The sequence below is a fragment of the Meleagris gallopavo genome, chromosome 28, assembly GCF_000146605.3.
Source record: "Meleagris gallopavo isolate NT-WF06-2002-E0010 breed Aviagen turkey brand Nicholas breeding stock chromosome 28, Turkey_5.1, whole genome shotgun sequence".
Lineage (NCBI taxonomy): Eukaryota > Metazoa > Chordata > Aves > Galliformes > Phasianidae > Meleagris > Meleagris gallopavo.
Genome location: NC_015038.2, coordinates 612,662 through 624,290, shown reverse-complemented (window position 1 = coordinate 624,290; position 11,629 = coordinate 612,662). Strand labels below are relative to the sequence as shown.

Genomic DNA, 11,629 nt, shown 5'->3' with positions numbered 1-11,629 from the left:
CGAGCGCCGCTGGGGTCCTGCGCTGCGCATCGCGAGGACGGAGCGTTTGCTGTGCAGCGCCCGGCCCGTGAGCTGCGGGACGAAGGCAGCGCTGGAGGCGTCCCCAATGCGGGGAGTCGATGAACGTCTGGAGGGCACGGAACAGAAGGTGAATTCCTTCTGGCTCAGGAAATATTTTATTCTTTATGTTTTCAATAAAAAATAAACATAGGAAACAAAACCACGGAACACTTGTGTAATAGAAACAAACGCAGAAGGTCAGAGCGTTGGCTGAAAGTGCATACTTAAGTCATGCTACCACGTCCCTGGTCCCACCTGTGCCCCAAGCGGGGACCAGCAGTAACTCGAGCAGCACTACGAGCACAGGCGCTGCGGCGGAGGAGAGCCTGCGGGCAGCAGGAATGCGGGGCTGCCGGGAGCGCTCCTGGAAGCGGCCGTGCTGGGGCTCAGCCTTGCGGGCGGCGGCGGACAGCTGGGGGCGGGGAGGGCAAAGCTGAGAACACGGGGGCAAAACGGAACCCTGGATGTGGCTCCAAAACGGGCCCGGTAGCAGGGAAATCCTAAATAACGGGAAAACCAACACCATGAATCTGGGTTACAGCCTGACGGGGTGCAGTGGGCAGACAGCGGTCCAGGGAAGAACCAGTTCATCAGCAGGGACAGAGCGACCGCATCGCCGTGCCGCGGCCCGAGGCTGCGTGTCAGCCTCCCGCAGGGGTGGGAGCGAAGGCAGCGCCTTTGGCAGCAGGGCTCCTGTGGCCAGAAAATGCAGCTCTTTGCAGCTGGGACTGTCAAGCTTTTCAAGGGAAGTACGATGCGATGAGCCTTGCCGAGCCCCCCGTCAGAGCACAAATGCCACAGTGCTGCCTTTATGCCAGGCAGTGATTTCCCCTCTGCCCCCGCAGCCTCAGGCTTTTGGGTCTCAGTAGTTGACAGCTTCAATCCGCGACTCCTCGCGTTCAGAACCCGCAGCTGCAGCGCAGGACCCCTCACACACATGTGCTCGTTCAGTTTGGCTCTGCACTGCCGTGTGCTTGAGGAACGAGTTGAGAACATTCAGTATGTACAGGATGATTTGAAGCGGGAACGTAAGAGCAGCTGGATTCCACCCGCACGTATCCACGGGACTGAGAGCAACCGGAGCACCCAGCCGGTCCTGCAGCGGCTGCAGAGACCACCCAGCTGTGTGTACGTCCTCACGTGTGCTCACCAGGCCAGCTGGGGGCTGCTCTGCTCTGCTGGGAAAATGAGCCACAGGAACAGCAGAAAATGCAGCTTCTCTCGACCCACTTCACCACCTTCCTCCAGCTTCACACAGAGCCCCCGATTTCAAATGACTGCTGAGATCACACGATTATGCACATGCTCTAGTCAAAGCAGCACAGAAAGCTGCTGTTCTGGTGCCTATTTCCACAGCATCCACAACTCTCAAAAACAGTCACTGCAAATCACTGGGGACTCTTCTTCCAGCAGACAGTACTGGGATGTGCTTCGAAAGCTCTCTCCAGATCACTTCTCCCGAAGGACGCAGACCCCGGCGTCACAGCGCTGCATCCCCAGGGAGGTCACCACTTCCCAGCTGTCGATGATGGGATCGTAGCACTCAATGCTGCTCAGCAGTGAATTGCCGTCGTAGCTGCAAGGACAGAAAGTTACTGTGTCACTTCGAGTCACTCACACCTCTTCCTGACGCACGGAGCACCTTCCTGCAGCCCACGGCCGCCGCTTACCCAGCTATTGCATACAGCCTTCCCCGCAGCACGGTGGCCCCCACGTAGCAGCGGGGGGTGGTCATGCTGGTTACAGTGGTCCAGGAATCGGTGCGGATGTTGTAGGCTTCCACAGAGGAAAGATGCGCCGTCCCATCAAACCCACCAACAACATAAATGTGGTCGTTCAGCAGAGCCACTCCGGCGCCTGCGGAGAGAGGAGGACAGAGGAGTGCTGGCAGTGCTGTGCCCAGCGCTGCAGCTGTAACTCTGCCAACTTCTGCTCAATTTCCAGGCAGGGGGAGCCACCAGCTGCAGCCAGGGCAGCAGGAGCAGCGCCAGGTGCTCAGCTGCCTCACTAAGAGCAGTAAGGCTGTTGGCCCAAACTGGGGGGTGTGGTGACAACAGAAGAAGAACTGTGCTGTCAGCAGGGTGCACGGCAGCCCCAGGCACCGCGAGCAGCAGAGGGCACAGCAGCAGAGCATGGGTAAAAAAGAGCTGCAAGAAACAAGTTCTGAGACATGACTTTCTGCAAAAGGAGCATTCGGACTATACTTTTCTACTAGATCCAGCTGTCAAGCTTGAAGTTCAGATAGGACGCCAAGCAGGAAAGAGAAGCTGCAAGCTGTGTGGCTGCACAGTGGCTCCAGTTGGCCGTGTAACGCTGTCCTAGCAATGCTGCTCTCTGCTGTCCTGGCTGCCCAGGGGATGAGACCCAGTGCTTCCCTCAGCACCCCTCACCGACTGCGCCCTGCAGCTGCCTTCGCACACTGTCCCATTACTTCACACACAATAGCTATGCTGCCTGTTCCTTGCCGGTCCCTAGTTAGGGCAGTCACAGCAGACTTAACTTCTCCCTGCAGCCTATAAAGCCACACTCACGCTCCTTTATGGATCCTCCTCCCGGGGATCTAAGCCAGCACGCGAGCTCCTACCTGAGCGCTTAGTGGCCATCGGTGTGACATTAGTCCAGTGTCCCGTGTGGGGATCGTACCTCTCCACAGAATTCAGTATGTTCAGCCCATCGTAGCCACCTGAAACACAAGAGAGGAGCAAACCGTGGGTCTGACTTCTGGAGAAGTTTTCTGTGCAGAGAGCAGTAATGTGCCTGGTTCAGCCTCAGCACGGCGCTGCACTGTGAGCAGCACAACTCACAACACAGTGCAGAGCAAAGAGGATCAGTGCAGCGCTCCCAGCCAGCACAACCACTGCACTGTGCTGCTGCCATCCCTCCGAAGCGTAGCACGGCTCCCCGGACCGGCGCTGGCTCAGGATCTGCTGCCTGCAGGCACCTACCGAGGCAGTAGATAACTCCGTTGGCTACAACAAGCCCCGCTCCTTCCCGTGCTGTCTGCATGTCCCCCAGCATGCTCCACTGGTCGATGTTTGGGTCGTAGCGTTCCATGCTGGTGTGGCGCCGGCTCCCATCGAACCCACCAGAAACATAAATCATATCTGCAACGACACAGCAGGGCTGGGCTCAGCAGATCGAGCACCAAACGTGCATGAGGAGCACGAAGGCCCTTATAAATGGAGCCAATCTACAGCGCGGACTGCAAAATACAGCAACCACAGCAGAGCTTGGCACGTTTGAAGCTGAGAGAAATGCAGACCGCTCACCCTCACGGCACCAGCCCGCCCGCAGAGCCATCCAACCAACCCCACAACCCGGCCGGCCCTTCCAGCTGCTTATCCACCATGAGAGCTCCCCCTCCACAGCCCCTCCTTGAGCTCCCATCGCTCAGAGCACAGCGGCACAAAGAATGGAGACGCAGCACGGCAGGTTTCCATCGCTGCATCCGAGCGAAGAGCTGCCAGCCCTGCAGGACCCCGGAGATCCGCCCGCGCTGCCCAGGACGCACCTCCCAGGGTTGTGGCTCCCGCCAGCCCGCGCCGCACATTCATGGGTGCCACGGAGTACCAGATCCCATCCTCGTCTGACGTGTAATCCAGGCACTCCACGGAGCTGAGGCGCGAGCGGCCGTCGTAGCCCCCGATGACGTAGATCCGGTCGTGCAGGGACACGGTCGCCACGTAACGCCTCTTACGGGTGATGCTCTGAAACGGTGCAGAAAAACAAAGGGTCGAGGAGAAATGAGCCCCACGCATGCAGAACAACTGCTGTTCTCCCATCCCGTCTTTGCTGCTTTTTTGGAAAATGGCACACCGAGGCAGAGGCACACGACATCGTGGATTTGAGGGATGCAGCTCTGGCTGAAATGCACCAGGACTGCATCTGCTTTCTGCAGCTTCTGCTCCTGCTGCCCAGGTCTCTTTGCACAGAAGTGTTCTGCGTTAAATGTCAGCTTATCTCCTGTCACTGCTGAATCCCTGGCACATCCTGGAGGTGTGCATGCCTCCCACCGCTCCTTGTCAATGGGGAAATGTGGAGGTTACAGAGATCTGATGGATGCAGCTGAAGCTTTTGGCCTCCCAAAAAAGAACAGAATTTTGGGAGACAAAATTAGTGGTAACAAAGAAGCTCTGCACTACTTCATACTGATACAGCTGCTTTTAAGATGGCAGTGCAGAAGCTCTTTCTTAATAAATCCCATCGCGCTCAGACCCAGTGTGAGCAGGGATCACGCAGCCCACCACGGAGCAGCACTGACCCCAGTGCTCCCACTGACATCCCAGCTATCGCCTCCAAACTTCGCAGCTCAACTCCCCTCAACGACAAAACGCGCTTCTCTTCAGCTCTCACTCCCACAGCAGAGATGCGGTGTCTGCAGGCTCAGCCCAGCAGATATGGCAGCAACCTCTCCCACAAAGCTTTCTTAGGTAATCTTTACATGCAAAGCAATTCCAGCATTTTCTATAAACACCTCCACGACCCAAATGAATTGAGGACAGCCCAGAGCAGGTTATGTGGCCGACAGCACGCGATCAGTGTTTGATGTCAGCGCTCCCGTTCCGCACAATGATGGTCAGAAAAGGTTCCTTACGGGCAAGAAACTCCACTCCTGGGTCTTCGGGTCGTACTTCTCCACAACGTCAATGGGTGACTGCTGGCTGCCAAAGCCGCCGATCACAAGCAGGACTTCGTTTGCTCCTGCAGCAGAGAGGAAGACCAAAGCCACGTCAGCCCCTGTGCAACCATGGGAGCAGAGCCCTGCGGGCAGCACACGGCACAGCACTGCAGTCCAGCCAGGAAGTGAACAGGCAACAAGAGGGCACGTGGTGAGAGTGCTCCTGGCAGCAGCGGTACTGAATGTTATAAAAAAGAAGGCAGAATGCAGAAGATGGTCCTCAGAAGCAAAGCGCACAATTTTCACCTGGGTAACGGCGTGTATTTGTGACACCTCCTTTTTCAGCTTTGACCCGGAACAGAGCGCAACGCCTCTTTGTAAACAGTGGGTCGAGCTGAAGCGGATGTCCCTGAGCACTGATGTGGGTGTTCGTGGAAAAACAGGAGCTGTGCCGTGGGCGGACTATGTTGGAGGTCAAAGCACACCGCACTGCCTTCAGGACAGAGATCTCCTCGCCGTGTCTCTCAACAAACCAACCTGCCCACCTCCCAGCTCCCCCTCACAATTCCTGTTCCATCTTCCCTCCAGTGCTGCCATCTCTCACCTCTCACTCTGTGAATTTCTGACACTGATAACCGCCTTTTAGAGAGGAAGAAACTGCCCACACTTCTGAGACGGCTGCGCGCTCAGACAAACCCACCTGGGAGCGCTGGCACGACAGCAGGGACAACCAGCTGTCCCTTGTGCTGCCACTTGTTAACAAACCAACCCGTCCCCTCCGTGCCACTGAGCACTGCAGACCGAGAAGTTTTTGTCACAGAGCATCGAGGCACTGCATGGCACACACGCAGCTCCTGCCGCTCCCGGCACCCCACACCGCTCACCCAGACGGGCTCTGGTCCTGGGTCCCTGCATCTGGCTCCGGAGCTCGGGACGGAGATGGAATTTCTTTGCTTCGTCGACGAGGTCTCTGCACTGCAGACTGCATCGGATGAACGGCTGCAGAAAAACAGCGGTCACTGGTACCTGTGGTCTGTGCTAAGATCTCCCAGGAGCTGCCCTGGGGCTGTGCAAAGTCCCGCTGAGAAGATACAGCTCATCTCTTGTGGCACTGCAGATTGCAGGATAAAACACCACACGCTGGAAAACTGAGGAAAATCGAATTCTGCTACACGTAAGTCAGCAGAAATCCATTTGAGGAGGGAGCAAGGGCTGAGGTGGGCCTGGCTGGGTCTGCCCCACAGCCTCAGCTCAACACGGGCCTGCCAGAGACACAGCATGGAGCAAAGCACAAACTGCACTGCTCTGCCATTAGCTGTGCATGGAACACCCCGCTGCGAGCAGACTTGAAGCAGGGAAGTCTCCTCCAGAAGCAGCTGTGGGCACAGCAGCCCGAGCACTGCCTCATGTCCTCCTCGTTCCCCAGCAGGGCCTGGACCAACCCCACCTGCAGCTCCACATCAGCTCCCTGCAGGTGTTCGGTGCCATGTGCTGCTGCAGCACACCAAGACTGAATTCACCGTGCCCTGCTGCCAAACCTTGCACTGGATCAGCACTGCTTGTCTGGAATTAAACTTCCATTGCAAAAGCTTAACGATCTCATCTCATCATCCACGTTTTGGTTTCTGCCCATACCTCAGTGTCAATGACATCCGTGATGTAGCGCGGGGTGAGGAGCGGCATGCGCACGTACTGCAGCAGCTCCGGCAGCGACGCCTCCCGGTCCTTCTTCGAGTGCTTCACCCAATTTATAACGGCCTCAAACACAGGTTCTTCTGAGTCCACCTGCAGGAAGAGGCACACATTGCTCTGAGCACAGGACAGTGCCCAGCAGCAGCCGGGGGGCGAGCAGATCTAAGCCTGCTGTGGGTGAGAAACTGGGCATCAGCATCACAGCCAGGGCTGCACTGACAGGAGCCCAGCTGGCAGTGTGGGAGTGAGCTCTGCCCCTCTGCCCCTCTGCCCCACTCCCTGGGCCCCCCCAGCACGAGGACACGGAGGGCCCAGAGCCCACGAGGATGCTCAGAGGATGGAGCACCTCCTGTAGGGATGGGCTGAGGGGCTGCACTCCTTTGACGTGGGGAAGGGAGACCTCACAGCAGCCTTTAATAACTAAAGCAGCTCATCAAAAAAGATGGGGAGAGACCTCCTAACTGGGCCCGCAGGCAATGGTTTTAAATTAAAAGAGAGCAGGTTTATGTTAGGTGTAAGGAAAAAATTCTTCACCGCGACAGCAGTGAGGCAGCAAAACACGCTGTGTGGAGGAGCAGGGGATGCCCCTTCCAGCAGTGCTACCAGGCAGGTGGGGAGCAGGCGGTGTGTGAGGTGGCAAAGACTGGGGGATGATCCCTTCCAACACAAAGCACTCCCAGCCCTGGGATCCCTGGCTGCCCAGAAGCTCTCACCACAACCCACCCAGATCAAACCTCAGCGCTGAAGACACAGCTGTAAGCACCGCACGCCCTGCACTGAGCACCACCTGTGTGCAGCCCCCACTGCTGCCCTGCAGTGCTCCTTCCCAAGGTTTGTTAACAAGAGATCAGCTTGGCCGAAGGCCACTTCTGCTGCAGCCTTTCAGAGCACACATCCACATCTCTCCTCTGGTCACCCCTTTGCGGGGCTCTGAGGAACTCAGGAGATACCAATGACACGGCCTGCTCCAAGGAGCTCACCTTGCTGTGAGCTCTGAATAATGACCCATCACTTCTTTTAGGGCTGAAGCAAACACCACCTCATGTCAAAGCCCAGCTATGACAAAACAGAACGGTCCCCTTCCTATTCTCAGGGAATGGTCACCTTACTTCAGTTCTCAACAAAATAACGCTCATAGAAAACTTGGAAAAAAAATCTGACAGTTCCCAGCCATGCAGTAACACCTCCAGAAACCAACTCTGAGGGAACAAGGTCTGTACCAAAACTCAGAGGCAATAACGCCTTCGTGTAACCGCCTGAAGCAGCGCCCGGCGGCACCACTCTGCCCTGTGCCAGCAGGACCACGTGCTGGGAGCGGCGCGCGTCCTCGTGCTGCTGAGTAACACAACGGTCTGCAAGCAGAAATTAAAGTCCTGTGGGTGTTTCTGAAATGTGGGCATTGACACAACGCATCGCTGTGATCTCCTCCAGGGAGAGGGGGAGGAGAGGGAAGCGCAGTGCATGGAGGCGGCGGTGTGCAGCCCTGAGACAACGCGCCCAGCCTCCGAGGCTGCACATCACCCGCTGGTGTGAGGTTATGGGGCCAAAGGAATGAGGAGAACCTTCCTGGAAAGTGAACTCCCAGCTCAGGAAGGACGGGTGAGGCCTCTGAGCGCTGCGGGCTGATTTCTGACTGCTTTCGACACTTTACATCCCCGCTTTGCAGAGTAATGGTACGTTCAGGTTTTACCTGAATTTCATCACACTTGATGAGCTTTTCAACCTCTTCTTGATTTAAGAGGATAAACTCTTCATGCTGAACCACCTCTGGAAAATGTTTCTGGCTGAAGACCTCTGCAGCTTGCATTAGATCAACACAATTGTGTGTCTCAGCAAAATCCCGAATGCCCAAACAATTTGATGGATCCAGCTGGCTTTCTAGAAACTCACAGCAAGCTTGTTTCACACCTACGGAAAATCGGAGGGGTGAATGAGCACTGAGCACATCCTGTCAGTCCTCTGCTTGGGAAAGGGCTTCAGTACAGGGAAGCTGGAAACAACAAGGACAGACCGACTGAACAACAGTGGAATAACACCACACAAACACAGGCATGCAAACGGCTCTGCCGAGGGGCACAGCAATGCTGAGCAGCAGGACAACTGCTTGGGCTGTTTGTGCCTGCTGTGTTTAACCCCTCCTCCCCCAGCTTAAATCTGATACTGTGAGCTGTACGGACTTCATGGCTCCTAAAGCGGAAGTGAAGGAGCCATGGCGTTGCCCAGCTGTGAGCAGTCACGCTAACCTGGCAAAGCCAAACGGCATCGGGGCTCTGCTTATCACTGTCAGCAGACAGTACTAAGTGACAGCAGCACGAAGCATGGAGAAAAGAATCCATCCTACGTCTCTTTTTCTAGGTGGGTCAGCTCTGCTACACCGAGACCAGCGTGCAAAGGACAGAAGTCTGCCACAAGGTGAATGGCTCCAAGGCCCGGACTGAGCACAGCGCAGAGGCATCGCAGCCACGGGAGGACACAGCAAACCTCTGCGCAGAGCAGCCGTGCAGCCCGCACCAGCACTCAGCATTACCTTTCAGCTGCAGCAGGCACGCTGCTGGGAGCAGCTCCTGGACGTTCTCCACCGTCACGTGAACGGTTTCTGTGTACACAAAATCCAGCAGGATTTCCATGGTGGAAGCCGTCAGCCCCTGGATGTCCACGTAGGGTTTGTCTTTCTCTGAGAGCTGTAAATCGGAGAAGAGACAGAGTTTATTTTTCAATAATCTGGTCAAAAAGACACCAGTGCTCAGCAGGTGCTAAAAAGGTGGTTTGCCAAAAAGATTCCAACAGAACTCCATCTTTTCTCTCCCTGTGCTCACCAAAAGAAGAGGGAGGAGAAAATCCCCCTGGAGAACACATGGACAGATGAGCCGCAGAGCAAAGCAGAGTTTGTTACGCGTGGGGAAGATGTTCCAGCTGCACTGCAAAATGCACAAACTGGACCCTGAGCCAAAGTGAGCCCATCATTCACGTGAGCTGCCCACCGCAGGGACCCCCAGCTGTGCAGAAGGAGGGATTCCAGGGGATCCATCCTGGGCTGTGCACGTGGGGCCAAGCGTGGCATACAGGGCTCTCACTCCTCTGCTCTACGCCCAGCCCACATCCAAAGCTCTCCCCAGCCCACACAGAAAGCTTTCCTAACCATTCCACCCATCCACCCTATGAGCTTACGGTTAAAGTCCCTAAAAACAATGACAATCCGCAGCCTATGAAATTCAGAGATAAACAGGATTTTAACTTCAATATTAGAAAGTAAAATCAGAGTGTATGCAGTGATGGCATTTAAGCTGTGCTGACTTCATCCCCTTGCTGTTCTGTCAGCTCTACGGTGTGTCATTTCAGAACAATTACTTTCTCTGAGGACCCCCACCCTCTGAGCCAACCTGTGGGAACCGTGGGCTGCAAGCATCCACTGCGTGAGAACCCTTCGGTGCAGAGCTGACACCCCACCAAGCAGCAGCTGCAGGCACAGCACGTGGGGGCAGCACCCCGTGGGAGCTCTGAGCACAGGTGGACCCCGACAGAGGGACGCCTCCACGCAGCACGACGCAAAACCGATCCCTCTGCGTATCAGTGCAAGCAGCTCAGATGAAAGCTCCTCACTTTTCTTGCCAAGAATGAGAGCGAAGTTGGTTGCAGGCACACTCAGCGAGGAGAACGTGTGATCAAAGCATCACTGCTGCGCTTTGAAAGCGCCACCGCAGGGGATGGGAGGGGGGCAATCAGAGCAGACACGGATACTCCCACAGAGGCATTTGGTGACACAGCAGCAGAGCAGAGGTCACTGCTGAGACTGAGCCACTCTGCACTGCAGAGGCAGCACGGCGCAGTGCTGGGACCGCGATCAGCACGCACAGAACCTCGTGCACCCTCGTGGAAGGACGGACTGCCCTGCTGGGCCCACAGTGCCGCAGGTGTGCCTGTAATGCATTACAGCCCGGGTCAGACAAAGCACTCCCAAAACAAGACTGAGCCGTCCGGTGTCACCGGAGCCCAGAAGTGACCGGACTGGATGTTTGTGTGACTGCAATACGCGGTGCAGGTGGAGGCTGTACTGTCCTGTCTGTGCACGCTGTGTCCTCAGAAAAAAGCGGACAGGAGTTACTGGGCCTTTGTGACTAGAAGCCTTTCCAATCGCTTCATGTATTGTATGGGATGCAGAGAATATGGGATCCCAGCACCACACCTTAAAGAAAGATCCCGGAGCTGACTGTGGCACAGAATGTCCCATCAGGGCTCTGAGCTCCAGAGCACACAGGCTTTATTACAGAGCTCCATTCCAAACGTATTCCTAGTGCGCCCCATGCAGCATAACAGGGTTAGAAAGCCATCAGAGCATCCAGGGCAGCATCATTCCATGGGAACTGACCTTGCAGACACCACGTGCTTCACCCCGGGATGCCCAAGGCGCTGTGGCACACAGCACTGCCATCCTCCATTGCACCCCAAGATCACAGACTTGCTGTGCAGGAGTGTGGCCGTTCCCAGGGTTCAGCCCAACATTTTGGAACTGCACCTCGTTCCACTTTCTTATCCAAGCCCACTCCTTGACTTTGTCCTCACTACCACAGATACACAAAGTGTGCTGCAATAAACCCCTTCAGCTCCCTGCGCACAGGGAAAGGGAACGCTGGTGTGACCGTGCTGCTCTGAGGGACGCTCATGGCACAGACCACGGGCTCGGGTCAGACAGGACCTTAAGGACCACTTGGTTCCAACCCCTCTGTGGGTCCGGTATGAATCCAAACGTGAACAGAAGTTGCTAATTTTCACAATTAGAAGAATAGTTCTGCGTGGCCCAGGGAAAATAGGAAGGAACACAAAGCCCAAAGACCTCAGAACTGCACTGAGAGAAGACAGAGCGGCTTCTTTCTGAGGTGGAGCCAATGAGGAGCTCTTAGCACACCCTGTGATCCGTGAACTCATCCAAAGGCAGAAATGGTGCAGCTGCAATACAGCGCAGAGGGGCCCTGTGCAGCTCCCACCGACAGCCCTCAGCTCTGCACAGAGGGAGCAGCTCTGCTCTGTCCTGAAGGAACACGGAGATACAGACAGAGCCGCCGCTCAGGGGGATCCAGAGCCACATCCCAACGGGACCCAGGGGGATCCCAGCCCATTTCCAAAAGGATCCAGAAGGATCCACGTCCACCATCCACGGGGATGCAGCGGACCCAGAGCCGCCGTCCAAAGGGATCCAGAAGGGTCCAGGCCCGCCGTTCAGGGGGACCCAGAAGATCCGAAGCCATCGCCCAGAGGGATCCA

At 56.2% G+C, this 11,629-nt stretch overlaps 1 protein-coding gene across 1 annotated transcript; it reads right to left on the bottom strand.

Annotated features, from left to right (window-relative positions):
• Positions 1–157: 157 nt before the first annotated feature.
• On the bottom strand, positions 158–11,613 carry KLHL12 (kelch like family member 12). The gene is made up of 12 exons (XM_031557009.1): positions 11,421–11,613; positions 9,187–9,326; positions 8,898–9,051; positions 8,061–8,278; positions 6,314–6,463; positions 5,563–5,677; positions 4,655–4,761; positions 3,572–3,767; positions 3,006–3,164; positions 2,645–2,743; positions 1,731–1,917; positions 158–1,636 (listed from the first exon to the last, which is right to left on the bottom strand). Exons 1-12 carry the CDS (start codon positions 11,611–11,613, stop codon positions 1,510–1,512), a joined length of 1,845 nt encoding a protein of 614 aa, XP_031412869.1. The 3' UTR covers positions 158–1,509.
• Between the last annotated feature and the right edge of the window lie 16 nt (positions 11,614–11,629).